Source organism: Tetrahymena thermophila (genome assembly GCF_000189635.1).
Source record: "Tetrahymena thermophila SB210 genomic scaffold scf_8254671, whole genome shotgun sequence".
NCBI classification, from domain to species: domain Eukaryota; phylum Ciliophora; class Oligohymenophorea; order Hymenostomatida; family Tetrahymenidae; genus Tetrahymena; species Tetrahymena thermophila.
Window position 1 is genome coordinate 121526 of NW_002476438.1, and position 19759 is coordinate 141284.

The window sequence follows — 19759 nt, forward strand, 5'->3', positions numbered from 1 at the left end:
GAAGACACAAATAAATTAAAGATGAAATATTCTAATTGTAAGTTTTAAATTTTACAATGATAAAAAATTAATTATATAATTTTATTTTACAGGTGATTTAACGAACTTTGATTGCTCATCTCTTTTTTCTCTATAAGAGTTTATTTAAAAAGTTTCTTTAGGCGTTTTTATTACTACCATTATCTCCCTCTTTTTATTTTTAATTTTTAATCGTTAGAATGGATTGTTAGGCTGGTACTGTATTTAGATATTTTAGCTGATAGGAAATTTAGCTTTAAATAAAAATATGAACATATTTTGGTTAAATATAGGATTTTTAAAGAATTTTCTTGCAAGCAATTTCTTGAATTTGATTACTAATAATCAATTTTAAAATGTTAATGATATTTAAATAGATTTTAACTTATATTAAATTGGCATATAAATTTAATATTTCTACAAAAATATATTACAAAATTGTTTTTATCAATTGATAGGATTAGCTTTTATCCTTTTTTTAATGATGAAAACTTATTTATTGAAAAACCAAAATGAAATATTTAAGAGAGTAAATAAATATCTAATATTTAATGGGCTTATTAGGTATTTTATGATAATCTCTAATTTTCTTATCCTTTGTATCTTCAATTCAATAGAATAAGTAAATTTAATTGAAAAGGAAAATACTTATGTAATAGTTATTTTTGGCTTAGTATATTTATCTCTTTATGCCTTTATCATAGCTTCTATTCTGATAGGTAGTTAAAATCTTAGCTAATCAATTTATGTTACATAATTAAATATACATTAAAATAAAAGAATTCGCTAATTATTTTGGTGCTTTTTTGAAGCTAGGAAAATAGCTTGTATAATAATAATTGTATTCTTTAATGAATATTAATTTAATGGAATAATTCTTTCAGTAACAAGCTTACTATTTGTAGTTTATTTATTAATTTCAAAACCAATAGAGATAAAATAGTAATTAATAGTCATTATTTTATCAGAGATCATACTGATATCACTTTTTATAATGTTTGAATTTATATCCAATAGAGAATAGTTCAGTATAAATCCATAAATAGCCACATATTTATCATTATGTAAATATAATTTTTTTTAGATTTAAAATTTATTTTCTTATTTCATAATTATAGGTTTTGTTGCATCAACTACAACTCTTAGCATAATATTTATTATAGCATTAAGTTTAAGTCTTTATTAACAATTGGATAATCATTTTAAAAATAGAAAAGATGAAAAGATAAAAAAATAAAATTAGCAGCCAATTATAGAAAAATTTGAAAATTTGAATTCCATTAGCGATATTTAAAATATATTGTCCATTTCGTTGAAAAACAATAAAATAAAATGGTAAAAATACAATGCCAAATAAATATGAACATGACATGAATAAAATAATACATTTAAATGAAACAAACTAAAAATGAAATTAAATAAAAGCCATCTTTTTATCGAAAAATTATATTTATCAAATAATTTAAATATGAATATAATTTGGGTAACTCTCCCTTTTTATACACCACTGTCTAAAGGATTTAATTAATATACTGTCCCTTAAATATAAAAACAAAAAAACTTAAAAAAATAGGAAATCAAAATAAATTGTTAAAATTATCTATTGATTTATATTTGTAATAATAAATACAATTTAATTTTAAATTATTAAAAAATAAATAAATTTTTTCATTTAATTATTTTACTCAACTAATCCTTGTATTTTATTGTAATGCATCAAGGAGTAGCTAATTAATTTAGCTCAAATTAAGATTAATCCTTTTTTGTTGAGAATGCTAAAATATAATGCTTTTATTTGATAGGTGCTTATTTATTATCTTTTTTATGTAGCTGGGTAAATCAATTTATTTAATAATTTCCAAGTTTAATTTTTATTTTTCAATATAATTTATCAGATTTAAATGGCATTTTGGATGATTTCTGGTGAAAGATAAGCAATTGAATGCAGGAAATAATATTAGTGGCTTGATTTTAGGTGAATACTTTGATGTACTACTTGATCCTTAAAAATCTGGCTTTTAAGAGAGAGCAGATATGATTTCCTTTTACTTTTTCATCTTTGCAGTAATAATGTATTTGCTCTAAAATGTGTTTTTCACTAGGTATTTTTATTAAGCCTCTAAATTGGCTTATTTAAATATATTATAATTAATTAAAGAGTAGGTGAAGGTTTAACTTTAAGGATGAGAAAAGAAGTTTACTCAAAGCCACTTAAAATACCTTGCTCTTGGTTTGATTAACCTAATAATAATCCTGGGAATTTAAGTACCAAGCTTTATTAAGATGGATAATATATCAACTAAATTATTTCTAGTATCATACCTACTCTAATATAAAATTTATCTTATTAAAGAATTAGGTTAGCCTTGGGTTTTACTTATTCTTAGTAAATCATCTTATTGGAATGGTTTCTGCTCTTCTAATGATTATTTGTGCTAAGTTTTAAGCTCAGTTTATTTAAGGATATAGTGAAAATAAATACTGATGAAGCATACAAATAAGCAAGTTAGATCATTATGGAGAGTGAGTCTAATATTCGTACAGTTGCTTCTTTTTATAATGAGAATTAACTCAATATTTTTTTGTCAGAAAAATTATTTTTACCTCTTTAATTGGTAAAATCAAAAGGCTAAATTTCTGGTGTTTTTCTTAGTTTATCTTTCGTTCTATCTTTTGGAATTATAGAATAATCCTTTATTGTGGTGTTATTTTTACTTAAAATTAAATTGTAAGTGATACAGAATTGTTTATGCCTATTTTTTCTGTTCTTTTTGATGCTTTTGGTATAGGATATAACCACTAATTAATACCAAATATCGTTCTAGCTATAAACGCAGCAAATAATCTTTTTGGTATAATAAATTAAAATGATGAAGTTTAGATTTGTTAAGACCAAGCATAGCAACTAAATTTAAAACCAATTGCTTAACAAACTTAATAAAGCATTTAAGGAAACATTGAATTTAGAAATGTCTCATTTAAATATCCATCCATCTAGAGATTAGCATGTTTGTTTTCGAGAATATATCTTTCAAAATTAAAGCAGGTTAAAAGGTCGTCTTTGTTGGACCAAGTGGTTCAGATAAATCTTCAATAATATAGCTCTAATTGAGGTTCTACACAAACTATGAAGGCGATATATTTGTAGATGGTAAAAATCTAACTGAATATTATTATTTGAATAACTATCTCTAGAATTTCGGTGTAGTGAGTTAAGAGCCAATTCTTTTTAACTCAAAAATAGAAGAAAACATTTAGTTTATTGAGTCATATTAAAATGGAGAGAAACTTAAAGAAAAAGAAGATAAGTAGTCAAACTAAATTATTAACAAAATTGGAGAAGGGTTTAAGAGAAAAGTAGGTCCTAAGGGAAGTTAGCTTTCTGGTGGATAGAAATAAAAGCTATAGCAATAGCAATAATTAAAAATCCTAATATAGTGCTTTAGACCTTTAGAATGAAAAGATCGTATAAGAAGCTTTAGACTAACTGATGAAATAGAAAACTTCAATATATATAGTTCATAGATTATCAAAAATAAAGGATAGTGATAAAATATATGTTATTGAATCTGGAAAAATGCTTTAGGAGGGTATATATGATGAATTAATCAATAATTTCTATAGACTCAATACTCTTTGAAAAAATATTTGATTTCTAATAAATAATTTGATTTCCATCCATAAATAGTTTTATGAGTTATTCAATTAAAAAAAATTATTAAATAGTATATTTATTTATTCTATTAAAAATAAATTTAAATTACCTTATTTTTTAAAAATTAACTCTTTTACCTGCTTGATTTATTCATAAATTTTTTAAGATATGATATTCAAATGAGCAAATTCAGTAAATTAAATTAAATTAATTAAAAATTTTAAAGATCATAAGTGATGATTTGAAAATATGTAATCAATCTCTTTAAATAATAAATTAATCATTTATTTTGGTTTTTAATTGGTATAAAAGAATTAAATTTTAGCTCTACATAAAAAATTAAAAAATATCACAAATTAATTTTTTACCTTCAAAAAATACAATAATAAATTAACTATAAATAACTAGTAATATGATCAATCAATCTTATTAGTTTTATGATAGATTGATATTTATTTTTATAAAAGTAAATTTTAAAAGCTCCTTAATAGGAATCAAAAACTCAAGTTTAAATTCTTTCAACTTTACTTGAATTGAAAATCACAAATTGTCTACAATTTTTTTAATTAAAATTTTGCATGAATTATACTTTGAAGTTTTGTAAAATTGATCAATTAATATTAATTAATAAGGAAAATAAAAAATCAAATATCTGATTAGATTGAAATAATATGGGTTTTATATCTCTTATTTTAATTTTTTTATCAATTTTACTACCAAATTTTAAATGCGGTGATCAGTTACCTATAGAAATAAAGTCAGATGTTCTTTATATTGAGGTATTATTTCTTAAATGGCAAATAAAATTTACAAATTTCTTTTAAATTATTAGGAATTTTAATCATTAATCTACTAAAGTAAAAGTGATTCAAAATGGAGATATAGCACATTAGATAGTAGCGGAAACATATAATAAACAATTATAATAAATAATTTTGGTTAAACTATAACAAAAGATACAACTTATTTTGTGGAATAAGTAAATTAAATGATATTTTGTTGCAATTATATATACTTTAAAATAAAATTTTAGGATAAAATTATATATATACTGACTTTTGGAGAATCAACATACTCTGTTATTGATACAAGTAAGCTCAATATTGATCCTGATGGGTCTTATAAATCATAAGAAATGAGCCCAACTTAATGTGATATAAAGTAAACCATTATTATGAAGCAAGTAATTAACTAAATTCTATCAATTTTATTAAGATATAAAGTTATTAAAAATTAAAAGAAAAGTTTATATTTGCTGATTTGTTTTGAAAAGTTAAATTCTTTTTTTGTCACTGATACTTCATTCCTTGGTTTATTTAGTAGCAAATAAATAACAAGTACAAATAAAGGCATGAGAAATGAATAATAATTCTTTTATTATGATGGATTTATTTTTTTGTAAGGTCAAAAGTATTAGATAAAATTTATAGATAAAAAAACTATTGATATCTTGGTGGTTAATGTAGATTTTATATTTTTAAAGTATGTTATTATATATAACCTATATTTTGATAATTTAAAATTAGTAAGATTTCAACCTATATTTGGTTGAATATTAGCTGTCTTTATTTTCATTTAGTGACTAAGTTATGACTTAAACAAAAAGAGTATCGCTTGGAGCTACCTCAGAAAACATTTTAATGTCTAAAATAATTAGCTTCACAAATGTAAACAAAAAATAAATGATAAATAATTAAAATTCTTATTTATTAAGAAATCTTTTTTATTTATTTAGATGTTTGTAATTTTTGCCTATAATCAAGACACAAACAAATTTGAATTCTTTAATGCATAGACACTATAAAAAATTTAGCAAATAGGAGAAAATATGATTTATATTGATTATCAGAGCTTTATCTAAAGAGATGTAACAATTAATATTTGATTAAAACTTTGTTAAATTTACTTATTTATTTTATGAAATAGAAAGATGTATTTATTGGAAAGAATTGGTATAAAATAGATTATGATTCTAATCAAAAGTAAATTTTAGTATAATTGATAAGATCAGATTTACCTTATTCTTATCAGCTTAGATACAAGCCATTTCAATCTTATAATTTTAATAATGTAATTAGATTTTAGATTTTTTTCATGAATTAGTATTTCATAATATTTGATTTTCTATTTCGTTGGCTGGAAACAAATTATTATAATTGAAATATACAAATAGAATAATATAATTGAATGCTAAATAGACTCAAAGAATTATTTGACTGATATCAATTTTATGTATGGGCTCTGCACTGATGGATGCAAGGACTGTAAAACAGATACTTCGTGTTAAAACTGTTAGAAAGGATCTTTTCTCGACTTTAATTAAAAATGTGTTTAGTCTTGTCCCACTACATACAAGTAAGATAATATTAAAAACATATGCGTTTGTGATAAAGATAGAGTAGAATCTAAAAAGTAATTTATCTTTTACCAACCAATTAAAAATTTATCAAAACTAAAATCTAATTTAATAAAAAGCCATACATGCGATTGTAAAGATGGTTTTTATTTAAAAAATCAAAATTGTGAAAAATGCTCTGCAAATTGCTTAAAATGCTCAGATTCACAAGAATGTTAAAAGTGTTCAGATGGTTACTTTCTTTAATTTGATAAAACTTGCTAAAAAATATGCCCACCAGATTAACAGTAAGATAAAGCTAATTAAACATGTAAATGTGATTAAAATGCGTAGTTATCCTTGTAAATTAAATTAAGATTTTTAATAGACGTAAATCACTAATTGATTTTAACATTTTATATATAAAGAGGTTAATGCAAATGCAATGATGGATTTTACATGAATGGAAATTAATGTGTAGTTTGTAAAGAGAATTGTGCCACTTGCAATGATGGAGATAACTGCGTGAAATATAAAGAATGCAATTCTTTTTAAATTTTTGACCCAAACCAAAAATAGTGTATATGCAAAGAAGGATATTATACTAATGGTAAGGATTGTAGTCCTTGTTAGGAAGATTGTTTGATATGTTATGATTCTAAAACGTGCTTAAAGCAAAAAGAGTGTGGGGAAATGTAAAAATATGATAATTAATTAAAAAAATGCACTAAATGTCTATGGGATACTGATAAAAAGATATGCGTAGAAGAGTGCTAGCCTGAGTAGTATAAAGATACTGTGAAATTAATTTGCATAAAGTGTGATAATTAATAAAAAGGAAATTGTGTGGTTAATTGCCCACTCAAACAATATTATGATTATGAAATTTAAAAATGCCTTCCTTGTCACTCCTCTTGCAACAGATGCAAAGGAAAAAAGGAAAATTAGTGTATTAATTGTGTAAGTCCTTTGATCCTATAACCTGATTCTACTTGCTCGCATTGCGAATAAGGACAATTTTTAGATGAAAAAACCAAAATATGCGAGTAGTGCTACTACAAATGCAAGTAATGCAAAGGAAAATCTGAGGATGATTGTATATCTTGTGTTTAAGATTTTGTGTTATCATCTACAAATTAAAAATGCATAACAAAAAACGAAGCATCAGAAGAAGATACTTTATCAAAAAAACTTGAATATTCAGAATGTAATTTAAAAAATTTAATTACACTTTTCTTATATTGTAATCTTTTTATCTTGATTTGATTTTATTTATTTTTATCAACTCATAGAATTTTTTTGATTTATAATTGCACCGTAAGAAATTAATCAATTCTGATGAATTTAATGATTACGATAAAACTATATAAAATTTGCGGGCTAATTTATTAATAGTTTTTTTGAATTAAAAAGGTTAAGATTCTTCAAGTTTTGATTGTCAAACTTAATAAAACTTCTTAGACCTATTTTAAAGTCTGCACTAAATTATGTTTTTTGCATTTTTGCCACTTTCAGTACTCTGTTTGCTATTTGTTCCTAATATTAGGCAACAAATATTTTACTTTATTTAAGTACAATAAATAGTAGGTAATTTTATTATGGACAAAAGATTGAATTTATTATGGTTAAATGTAGGCTTTCTAAAAGTATAATATGGTTTTAACATTTTAAATATTATTTCGTTCTTGAATCAATAAAAAAAAGAAGAAATTGTATATGATCTGAATTAATTTGATATAGGGATAAACGTCTAAAATTTGTCCTTAAAATTTCTTGATAACTGCTTAATTCAAATAGTTATATTAGCTATTTTGTTAATCTGCATGATAGTAGTTTTCTTTCTTAAAAGTGAGTCTCGTTTGATGACAGAAATAAAAACGTATTTCAATATTAACTTTTTGATAAGATATTTTATGATTTGCTCAAATTAACTTTTTCTATCGGCTTTGATATGTTTGAAAGAAAAATAAATATTAAAGCAAAATAATATTTATTTTATTTTGCCTTTCCTTCTTATTTACATAGTTTAGCTGCTTTATTCTATTTATATTCTCTTATTCAGCAACTCTTTTGCTCTAATTGACTCAGTTTAAGTACTAAGAATTAGTAGTGAGTAAAGTTAAAAAATGTAGAATTTTTTCTGGATCTTTTTTGAATTTAAAAAATTATCCTCTCTTATACTTATTTATTTATTTTAAGATAACTTATATGCTACATTTATTATACCTGCTTTGAACTTGATTTTTTTAATCTACTTTATTGCTTTTAAGCCATTTTAAAACTCAATTTAAGATAAACTGGGATGTTTAATTGAATTTATCAGTATAATTCTTATTTCCTGTTTGGCAGCTATATCAAACAGAGAAAAATTAGGAATAAGCAATAACCATGCACTCAACTTTGAAATAGGTAAGTTAGTTTTTATTTTTAATATTTATAATTAATTTATTTATATAAATTAAAATAAGTTTTTGTATCCTTCTCTCTGGCTCTATTAGCTCAATAAATAATCGTTTGTTGTCTTTACTTTTTCAATTCTATAAAAAACTATTTCATCAACAGAAGAAATTAATAGATTTAAAATGCAAAATTGTAAAATATTCCACTAACATCTTCATTCTAAATGATTGAATCTATAAATAACATCTAATCTATACTATCTTCAACAAAATTTAGCAAAATTATCTTAAAAAAAAATGTTTATAAATGAAAAATCCTTATCAAAATTTGTTTATAGTTTTTTGACTACTTTATATTGTTAATAATTTATCTATCAATTTATTTAATATTCAAAAAATTATTTTAAGTTCACAACCTTAAATTTACTTTATTCTTAAAAATACCTTATTCTTTATTTTAATTAATAATAAGTAAATAGATTATTAAATAAATAAATAAACTAGATGTATTTTGTGTATTTTTTTATAGAATTTATTTTATTAAAATATTAATAAAAAAGGTAAAATTAAAAAAATATTTTGGAGGATTTAATTTAATTTCTTTCTTTCCTTTTTGTTGTAAAATAAATTTAATGAAGTTATTTATTTGATGCTCAATATTGCTATTTTATATTTAATTTAAAATATGTTGTGTAATTAATATTTTATTGTTCTTATCTTTTAAATTTTCAAACATAAGCAATTATATTTTATTTATGATTTTATGTAATTAAGGAAATTAAAAGAAATTTATATATCTTTTGCTTAGCATAATATATTTGAAATTATATAATAAATAACAATTATAAATTTTTTAACCTATAACAAATTTAAAAATATGAATCATGTGAATATCAAATAAATATGAAATTAATATAAATTTATGAATTAGATTAAAAGAATAGGATTAGAAGTTAATTGGTTTATATTTAAAGCAGAAATGGCTAAAAAAAATAAGCAAATATTTTATTTGAGTTTTTAGGAATTATAAATATGTTAAAATATTTTAAATTATTTCAATTCACTTTTAAGTAAGTATCTTACAAATATTATCTATTATTACAGGAAATATTTACAAATTTTTCGGCTTAATTTATTTTTCTCAATAAATTTACAGATGATATTCAATCCTTACTCGAAACTAAAATACTTATTAAATCATTATAGAGATTAATACTGTAGTTAGATTTTTTCCCTGAGTACAAAATCAGCATATTTAACTCATTTTATTTTAATATTTTTTAAATTATGTTTATATATTTATCTTTAAATATCGATATACCGTAATTCCTCATTAATTAAGGACATTTTAGAAAATTTTTGGAAAGTAAAAAGAATTTTTTCACTCTAAGAAAAAATTTTTTATGTTCAAAATTTAGAAAAGGCATTAAATTCTAAAAAAAGATTTTCAAAATTTAATAAAAAAAAATAGAAAGTGTAAAATTAGCTTAAAACCATAAAAATTAAATGAAATATCAACCATCTCTACCTACACAGTTGGTGATATTTTAATTACAGGATTAGCAATAATTTTTATACTTCTTAACTTTAAATTTAAATTTACTCTTAATAAGAAATTATTTAACAAATTTGTCTTTTAGCAAAATGAAAAAAAATAGAGATTTAAAAATTAATTTTTCAAATAAACCACAATGCTCTCACTACTCAGAATATATAAATTTATTAATGAAGTTATTTACAGTTTTTAAATATAATATCAGTTATATTTATATATTTCTCAGATGATTAAAAATAACAAAAGCATAGTAAAAGCCAAAGTTAACAAGTTTGTGCCAGTATAAGGACTACGAATAGAGTTAGCTTAGCAAATATTATTTGAATCAGCAGTTTAGCCATTAGAGCAACTGGCAACACAAGCTGTTGCACTGAAAAATTTACCTGCAGCATAGACTGTATGAGCTTTAGTGGCACCATTGCAAGATTTACACATCCAACCGTTAAGATTAGCACCTGGATTAGCAGTACAATCTATAACTTCACAATTTGGAGTTGCAGAAGGTGTGAATAAAGCTTATATTGTAGGATTAGTACTGCATCCTTTGCAGTCAGTAGACTTACCACCAGTTGTACCTGCAGAACCACAAGCAACATCAGCTCCTGGAACGGGAATTAATTAACAAATATTATTTTTATCAGCAGAATAGCCTAAAGGGCAAGTGGCAACACAAGTATTTACACTGAATAATTTACCAGCAGAATAAACTGCATTAGCAACAGGGTTACCATTACAGGATTTACACATCCAACCATTAAGATTAGCACCTGGATTAGCAGTACAATCAATAACATCACAACTTGGAGTTGCAGATTCTTTGAATAAGGCTTAGATTGTACTATTAGCACCACATCCTTAGCAGTCAGTAGCCTAACCACCAGCTTAATTTGTAGTACCACAACCAACATCAGCACCTAGAATGGGTTAGCAAACATTATTTTAATCAGGAATCTAGTCTAAAGGGCAACTGGCGATGCAAACAGATCCATTGAAAAATTTACCAGGTTAATAAGCTGCATGAGCAAAAGGGTTACCATTACAGGATTTACACATCCAACTATTGAGATTAGAAAATGGATTACCTGTACAATCAAAAACTCTACAGTTATTTGCTGCAGAAGGTAGGAAATAAGTTTACATAGTATAAGTAGCACCACATCCTTTGCAGTTAGAAGCATCACCACCAGCTTAATTTGCAGTACCACAAGCAACATCTGCTCCGTAAATTGGTTAGCAAATATTATTCAGATCTGGAGTATAACCAGGACTGCAAACACTTGCACAAGCAGTTCCTTGTAGATAAACTCTACCAATACCATAAACACTAGTAGTTAAATTACTGCAAGATTTACACATCCAACCATTGAGATTACTAGTTGGATCAACAGTACAATCATTAACTTTACAAGCTGGAGATGAAGAAACTACGAAAAAAGCTATGGCTGCACCAGTAGTACCACATCCTTAGCAGTTAAGACTACTACCATTTGGATTTTAAGTACCACAATTAACATCTTTACCGCTTGCATTTACAGATGAAAATATAATTGAGATTACAGCTAAAATAGCTAAAAATTTATTCATTCTTGGAAATTTTTTTTATAGTTTTTTATTACTTTAATTAATTAATTAATTAATTAATTATATTTACATTTCATTTATTTTATGATTTAAATCAATTTTTGAAAACAATCGCATCTTTGATGGGGAATTTTTTTTTTTATGTTTTAAAAGTATGGATAAGTAATAAGGTTAAACAAAAAATTTTTAAAAATAATATATTGATGCTATTCAGATACAATCTTCATCACTTGCAGCAAAAATAGCGATATTTTAAGGATTAAGAATTAACTTGTTATATAATGGATGGATGGATGATGTATGAATATGAGTTAAATTTTCATATGCACTAACTATATATATAAATAAAAACCATAAATAACAAATATTACTAGTAATCTAATTTTTCAAAGCAATAGCTGATTTCAAATTTGTCTAATCTATTATTTTTGTTTTCAATCATTATTAAGGTTGCTTGTAATTTAAAAATGTATAAGCTTGAAAAGAAAAAGTATAATTTTGTTTGAGTTTTTGACATTTAATATAATTCTACAAGATATAAAATATTGATTTTTTACACAAAAATATAAATTAAGCTTTTAAGAAGAGTTTTGATAGAAATTAACGCAATTAACTACAATTTTTTTCCAAAAAATTTCAGTATCTTTAATTAAATATTACATTTAATACACGAAAAGTATAAATTAATTAATATTTTTAAGAGGAGGGAATTTTGAAAGAAATTAACACCATCAACCACTCTTTATTCCACAAATATTTTTTCCTTAATCAAATATTAGATATTATACACAAAAATATATAAATTAAGCTTTTTAAGAAGAATTTTGAAACAAATTAGTGCTAACAACTACTCTTTTCTCCACAAATTTTCTGTGTCCTTAATGAAATATTACATTTTATACACTAAAAGTATAAATTAATTAATATTTTTAAGAGGAGTTTTGAAAGAAATTAATACCATCAACCACTCTTTTTTCCAGAAATTTTCTGTTTCCTTAATCAAATATCAGATTTTATACATATAAATAAAAAAATTATGCTTTTTAGGAAGAGTTTTGAAAGTAATTAACTCAATAGCTACTCTTTTTTCCACAAATTTTCTATATCCTTAATTAAATTTAGATTTTTACACAAAAACATAAATTATATAAGCTTTTTAAGAAGAGTTTTGAAAGAAATCAACACTTTTAATCATTCTTTTTTTCCACTATTTTTCTGTTTAATCAATTATCAGATTTTATACGCATAAATATATAAATTAAGCTTTTTAAGTAGATTTTGAAAGAAATCAACGCCATTAACCACTCTTTTTATCAACTATTTTTCTGTTTCCTTAATCTAATATTAGAATTTATACATATAAATAAAAAAATAATGCTTTTTAGGAAGAGTTTTGAAAGTAATTAACTTAATAGCTACTCTTTTTTCCATAAATTTTCTGTATCCATCCTTAATTTAATTTAGATTTTATACACAAAAATATAAATTAAGTAAGCTTTTTAAGAAGAGTTTTGAAAGAAAATACAAATTTTCATAGAAAAAAACTAGTTCGAACTTAAATATATATATTTTTTGCTTTCAATCAATTAATTTTGGGTTTTTGAAAATAAAGAAACAAAGTTTACAATAAAAAGCATTGATAAATATATTTTAAGCACAAAAGCCGTTTTTTAAGAGTATTATTTCTTGAAACAGTTTAAAAATTAAAATGATCTTGTAAATACTTTGCTATAAAAGATATTCTTTAAAGATATAATATGAAATTAAATATACTGATAAATGAAAATATATATATGGATATTTAAAGATATGTAAAATAAAAATAATTTAAAATTATTAATTAAATGTAAAGTGAGTCAAATAAGTTGATCTTGTGCCTGTGACATGATTTCACTACAGTATTAATCTCTCATTATTAATAATGTAATTTAATATTAATTTGTAAAAGAATTTCTAAAAGATTATGATATTTTTTAAAGCTTACAGTCCAATTTGCTGCAATAGTTTACTTCAAAATATTAGTTTAATAAAATTACATTCCCTATAACAAAAAACCATTTCATGCTTTCATTGATTTCAAATAAAGCAAAATTTATCCAATTATCTATAAAAAAATATGAGCTAATTATTAAGAATTTTTTTAAATATAAAAGTAAAGCCAAATAAAGTACAGAATAAATAAGCTAATATATTTATTCAGTCAGAGGTTTATTTAAAAATTTAAAAATAAAAAAATATATTGAATTTAAGTTATTTTTAATTAGGTTTTATTTTACTTTTAAACAAAGTAAAAAAAATGTTTTAATATAAATATTACTCATTTAAAATAATTGTTTTAAACATAAAAATGTTTTTTATAAAACAAAAAATAATAATCAATAGATTATCATTATATTTTGTAAAATATAAATATTATACTTTATTTATATTTAGTAGTAAGCAATATGATTAAAATTTTCTTTTATAGTAAAAGATTCTTTAATTGTTAATGAGAATGAATGATTCTGATAAATAAATTTTTAAAATGTAAAGCATGAATAGATTACGTACGAACTTAATTGGCAATAATTAGGTATAGATTATTTTATTCTAACTTTTGAAACAAAACTATTAATGAAAAGAAATTTATATTAAAAAATATGATATAAACAATAATTTTGAAATATGGTTGATTGATAAATCAAAGAAGTAAGTTACTACTTGTCAGATACTTTTACTATTGATTAAGTCCTGCACATAATTAATTTATATCTAACAATAAACAACTAAATAATAGTAAATTTTTAATGGATTTGGTGAAAACTAATCTAAAGTTTTTTTCAAAGAATTGTTTATAATATTTCTTGGTAATAGTTAACGTTCATAATAATAAAATTAAATTTTATAATTATCTGTAAGGTTTTAGATGTATTTAATAAAATTTTATAACAATGATTATGATTGATTTCAAGTAGAAAATTATAATTTATAAATATTTTCATTTAATATTTTATTTATTTATTTTTTTGGCTTGAAAATTAGAGCTTTAAATACTTTGACAGTATATATTTTAGTAAGAATTTCATATTAATATTTTAATTTCTTTTTTCCATTATAAATACATTTAATTAATTTGAATAAACTATTAAATATTGTATTTTGAAGAGATTCTATTTAGCTTACTTACTCTTAATCTCTTAGTTACTATAAAAATAGTCTTAAATAAATGAATGAATATACAATTTTATCATAGATAAGAAATGTATTTTTTTAGGTTATTTCTAAAAAAACAAAGATAGGCCAAAAATTTTTTAGATTAATTTTGATGATATTCGATGCAAAATTTCGTGAAGAAATTGAACAAAGATTTTAAAATAATTCTAAAAAAGATGACTATTTTCAGAAAATTATAAATTATATTTCAATAAAGACATAATTATTAGATTTTTTTATTTATGTAATATCTAAATTGCTTTTTAACAAATAAAGTTTTATTTATTTCCTATTTAGTTAAATTATGTTTATGAGTAATATTATTTATATTTGGTAACTTTAAAACTCCTCATTTAAATTTAGATTATTTACTAGGTATAAAAAATTATTTTAAATTTTCTGCTATTTTATTGTTTTAAGAAAAAAAAAATTGACAATAGAATTTTTTAATTAGACACATATGATTAAAAATTTAGATTTCGTTTATCGTTAAATAAATTATGTGCATGAAATATTATTTAAAGTTAAACTCTCTTTTCAAAGCATATTTAATAAAACAAATATAAATAAAGTAAAGTAAAAATACTGTCAATTGAATGCTCTTAATTTAATATACTTAATCGTTGTTTTGATAAAATATAATTCTAGTTTATAATACTCGTTTAAATTAATAGAAAGCATGAATATTAATTTACTGTTGAAGTAAAAACTTTTTCCTATAATATAAAAGAAGCCTAATTGAAAAAAATACTTCACATTAAGTTTCTAGTTTAAAAATTTTTGTTATAATAATTTTATCATTAGATTATTTTTTAGCTCATAATATTATCTAAGCAAGTGAAAAAATAAGGACACATTTTTAGTATTATTTATTGATCAAATTCCCAAATAAATATCTTTTTTGTCTTTAATTTAATGTAAACATAAATTATCAGATATAGTGTTTTTATGGATATTGAATTTTTAATTTACAAGATAATTATACTCACAAATCAAATCAATTATTAAATCAATCTAACATAAAATTTTTTTGATTTTTATAAAAAAAGTCCAAATAAAATCAATCTTTCTTAATAAATCAAAAATAAATAAATAAATCTGAGTTGAAACCCTTATAAGAATGCCGAACATGATGAGACAGCAAATATTTTATGATTGAATGAGCAAATTTAATACAGAAAACTTTGAAATATTTGATATCCGGCGAAGAAAAATTAAAAGAAATAGAATTAAGCGAACTTGAATGGGAATTATTGACTAGCTTAAAAGACATATTTAAGCCATTTTATAATGCAACAAAAATACTTTCATCTTATCTGAAGTTCTTAGTATAAAAATATTATTTATTTTTGAAGGACTATTTTCTCATTTAAACTCTAAGCTAGCATTAGCTAATTCAAAACCGGAAAATATACTAATTATTTAAAAGTGTATAAAAGTCATGATTAAAAAAATGAATGAAATATTATCAGACAATAATTAAAAAAATTTATATCAATTATACTACATTAGACCCATGGATCAAACTAAGTTACATTAAAGAAAAGTAGTAAAAATATATTATTTCTCAACAAATTTAAGATATATTAAAACATTTAAACATAAATAGCTAACAAGAAATAAGCAAAGAAAAATAAGAATAAGAGGTAATTAAAGATTTAGGTATATTTTCTTTTTAAAAATTTATAGAAAATAATAATGTCAAGATAGAAGAAGAAGATTACTCTTTATAAATACAGTAATATATTAAAAGTAAAAATTCACACAACTCAGAGTATTTAAAACTCAAAGTAGCATCTAGAGATTTATTTACTATAATGACATCAAATGTGTCTTGTAGATAGTTATTTTCAGCTGCTAGTAAAATTATTACTTAAAAAAGAAATGGATAACTAGGATAATAATTATAAGCATTACTTTGCCTATTTTCTTGGAATAATAAGCTTTAAAATGAAATTAAAAATTTAAATAATAGTTAAATATGAAAAAAAAAAAAATATTCTATTTCGTGAATTTTTATCTATTTATTTTTTAGTATTGATAGATAATACCGTAGTTTATTTACATAAAAATACATATTATTTTTTTAGTGGTGAAATAATCTGAATTTTAAGTTGATAAAAAAAATTAAAAAATAGAAAGTGTAAAATTAGTTTAAAATCATAAAAATTAAATGAAATATCATCATCTGTATGTACCTACACAGTTCGTGATATTTTAATTACAGGATTAGCAATCATTTTAATACTTCTTAACTTTAAATTTAAATTTTATTTTATTAAGAAATTATTTAACAAAATTAAAAAAAATAGAGATTTAAAAATTTTAAAATAAACCACAATACTCTACTCAGATATTATAAATTTATTAATGAAAAATTATTTACAGTTTTAAAATATAATATCAGTTATATTTATATATTTCTCAGATGAGTAAGCATAACAAAAGTATAGTAAAAGCCAAAGTTAACAAGTTTGAGCCAGTACTAGAAAGAGGAATAGAGTTAGCTTAGCAAATATTATTTGAATCAGCAGATTAGCCATTAGAGCAACTGGCAACACAAGCTGTTGCACTGAAAAATTTACCTGCAGCATAGGCTGTATGAGCGTTATTGGCACCATTGCAAGATTTACACATCCAACCATTAAGATTAGCACCTGGATTAGCAGTACAATCTGTAACTTCACAATTTGGAGTTGCAGAAGGTGTGAATAAAGCTTAGATTGTAGCATTAGTACCACATCCTTTGCAGTCAGTAGCCTTACCACCAGTTGTACCTGCAGTACCACAAGCAACATCAGCACCTGGAACAGGAATTAATTAGCAAATATTATTTTTATCAGCAGAATAGCCTATAGGGCAAGTGGCAACACAGGTATTTACACTGAATAATTTACCAGCAGAATAAACTGCATTAGCAACAGGGTTACCATTACAGGATTTACACATCCAACCATTAAGATTAGCACCTGGATTAGCAGTACAATCAATAACATCACAACTTGGAGTTGCAGATACTTTGAATAAAGCTTAGATTGTACTATTAGCACCGCATCCTTAGCAGTCAGTAGCCTAACCACCAGCTTAATTTGTAGTACCACAACCAACATCAGCACCTAGAATGGGTTAGCAAACATTATTTTAATCAGCAACCTAGCCTTAAGGGCAACTGGCGACGCAAGCAGATCCATTGTAAAATTTACCAGGTAAATAAGCTGCATGAGCAAAAGGGTTACCATTACAAGATTTACACATCCAACTATTGAGATTAGCACCTGGATTACCAGTACAATCAGAAACTTTACAGTTATTTGCTGCAGAAGGTGAGAAAAAATTTTAGATTGTACTAGTAGCACCACATCCATTGCAGCTAGAAGCATTACCACCAGCTTAATTTGCAGTACCACAAGCAACATCTGCTCCGTAAATTGCTTAGCAAATATAATTAGGATCAGCAACATAACCAGCAGTGCAAGCATTGGTACAAGCAGTTCCTTGTAGATAGACTTTGCCAACACCATAAGCAGCAACAGGAGTAGTTAAAAAACTGCAAGATTTACACATCCAACCGTTGAGATTACCAGTTGGATCAACAGTACAATCATTAACTTTACAAGCTGGAGATGGAGAAACTACGAAAAAAGCTATGGCTGCACTAGTAGTACCACATCCTTTGCAGTCAAGGCTACTACCACTTGGATTTTAAGTACCACAATTAACATCTGCACCACTTGCATTTACAGATGAAAATATAATTGAGATTACAGCTAAAATAGCTAATAATTTATTCATTCTTGGAAATTTTTTTTTAGTTTTTTATTACTTTAATTAATTAATTATATTTAAATTTCATTTGTTCTATGATTTAAATCAATTTTTGAATAACTTCATTAAACAAGCATGTTTGATGGGGATATATTTAAAAAGTAAGAATAAGTAATAAGGTTAAGCAAAAAAATTTTTAAATAATAATATATTGATGTTATCCTGATACAAACTTGATCGTTTGCGGCAAAAATATTGATATTTTAAAGATTAAGAATATATTTGTTATATAATGGATGGATGATGTATGAATATGCATTAACTATTCATATGAACTAACTATATATAAATAAAAACCATAAATAACAAAATATTACTAGTAATCTAATTTTTCAAAGCAATAGTTGATTTCAAGATTGTCTAATCTATTATTTTTGTTTTCAATCATTATTAAGGTTGATTGTAATTTTAGATATGTGTAAGCTTGAAAAGAAAAAGTTATTATTTTGTTTGAGTTTTTGACAATTAGTATAATTCTACAAGAATAATTTTTTTAAAAAATAATATTATAAATTGACTTAAAAATCTCTGATTAATAGATATTACGCATAACCAATATGGCTAAATAGTTGTGAAATTGTTTTATTTTGCTATGAAAAAATTATTTATAAGAATTTTTAATATATCTATATCTGAAGGGATAGAAGAATCAAAATAGCATAAAATTATACAAATAAAATACAAAAAAGACTTAAATATTTTTAAATTAACTGGCTTTTTCTTAACAAAAAAATAAAATAAAATTTTAGACAACTATATATTGATGTTATCCTGATACAAACTTGATCATTTACAGCAAAAATAGTGATATTTTAAAGATTAAGAATATACTTGTTATATAATTGATGGATGATGTATGAATATGCGTTAACTTTTCATATGAACTAAATATATATATAAATAAAAACCATAAATTAGAAAATATTACTAGTAATCTAATTTTTCAAAGCAATAGTTGATTTCAAGCTTGTCTAATCTATTATTTTTGTTTTCAATCATTATTAAGGTTGCTTGTAATTTTAGATATGTGTAAGCTTGAAAAGAAAAAGTTATTATTTTGTTTGAGTTTTTGACAATTAGTATAATTCTACAAGAATAATTTTTTTAAAAAATAATATTATAAATTGACTTAAAAATCTCTGATTAATAGATATTACGCATAACCAATATGGCTAAATAGTTGTGAAATTGTTTTATTT

At 22.9% G+C, this 19759-nt stretch overlaps 5 protein-coding genes across 5 annotated transcripts; 3 read left to right on the forward strand and 2 right to left on the reverse strand. All coding sequences in view use genetic code 6, as the record gives it.

The window, feature by feature from the left end:
• Positions 1-1703: 1703 nt before the first annotated feature.
• TTHERM_00424450 (hypothetical protein) lies at positions 1704-2075 on the reverse strand (the record flags this gene model as incomplete). Its single annotated transcript, XM_001013722.1, has 1 exon — positions 1704-2075. The coding sequence occupies one exon, from the start codon at positions 2073-2075 to the stop codon at positions 1704-1706; it is 372 nt and encodes a 123-aa protein (XP_001013722.1).
• Positions 2076-2113: 38 nt separating this feature from the next.
• Positions 2114-2413, reverse strand: TTHERM_000424459 (hypothetical protein; the record flags this gene model as incomplete). The annotated part of the gene is made up of 1 exon (XM_012797043.1): positions 2114-2413. One exon carries the CDS (start codon positions 2411-2413, stop codon positions 2114-2116), a length of 300 nt encoding a protein of 99 aa, XP_012652497.1.
• A 611-nt stretch (positions 2414-3024) lies between these two features.
• On the forward strand, positions 3025-3477 carry TTHERM_00424460 (ATP-binding ABC transporter; the record flags this gene model as incomplete). The annotated part of the gene is made up of 1 exon (XM_001013723.2): positions 3025-3477. One exon carries the CDS (start codon positions 3025-3027, stop codon positions 3475-3477), a length of 453 nt encoding a protein of 150 aa, XP_001013723.2.
• An 867-nt stretch (positions 3478-4344) lies between these two features.
• TTHERM_00424470 (transmembrane protein, putative) lies at positions 4345-8718 on the forward strand (the record flags this gene model as incomplete). The annotated part of the gene is made up of 12 exons (XM_001013724.2): positions 4345-4452; positions 4506-4652; positions 4707-4856; positions 4914-5135; positions 5200-5340; positions 5409-5540; positions 5600-5743; positions 5847-6085; positions 6149-6370; positions 6437-7215; positions 7422-8417; positions 8477-8718. 12 exons carry the CDS (start codon positions 4345-4347, stop codon positions 8716-8718), a joined length of 3522 nt encoding a protein of 1173 aa, XP_001013724.2.
• A 1643-nt stretch (positions 8719-10361) lies between these two features.
• TTHERM_000424471 (hypothetical protein) lies at positions 10362-18521 on the forward strand (the record flags this gene model as incomplete). The annotated part of the gene is made up of 2 exons (XM_012797044.1): positions 10362-10635; positions 17611-18521. 2 exons carry the CDS (start codon positions 10362-10364, stop codon positions 18060-18062), a joined length of 726 nt encoding a protein of 241 aa, XP_012652498.1. The 3' UTR covers positions 18063-18521.
• Between the last annotated feature and the right edge of the window lie 1238 nt (positions 18522-19759).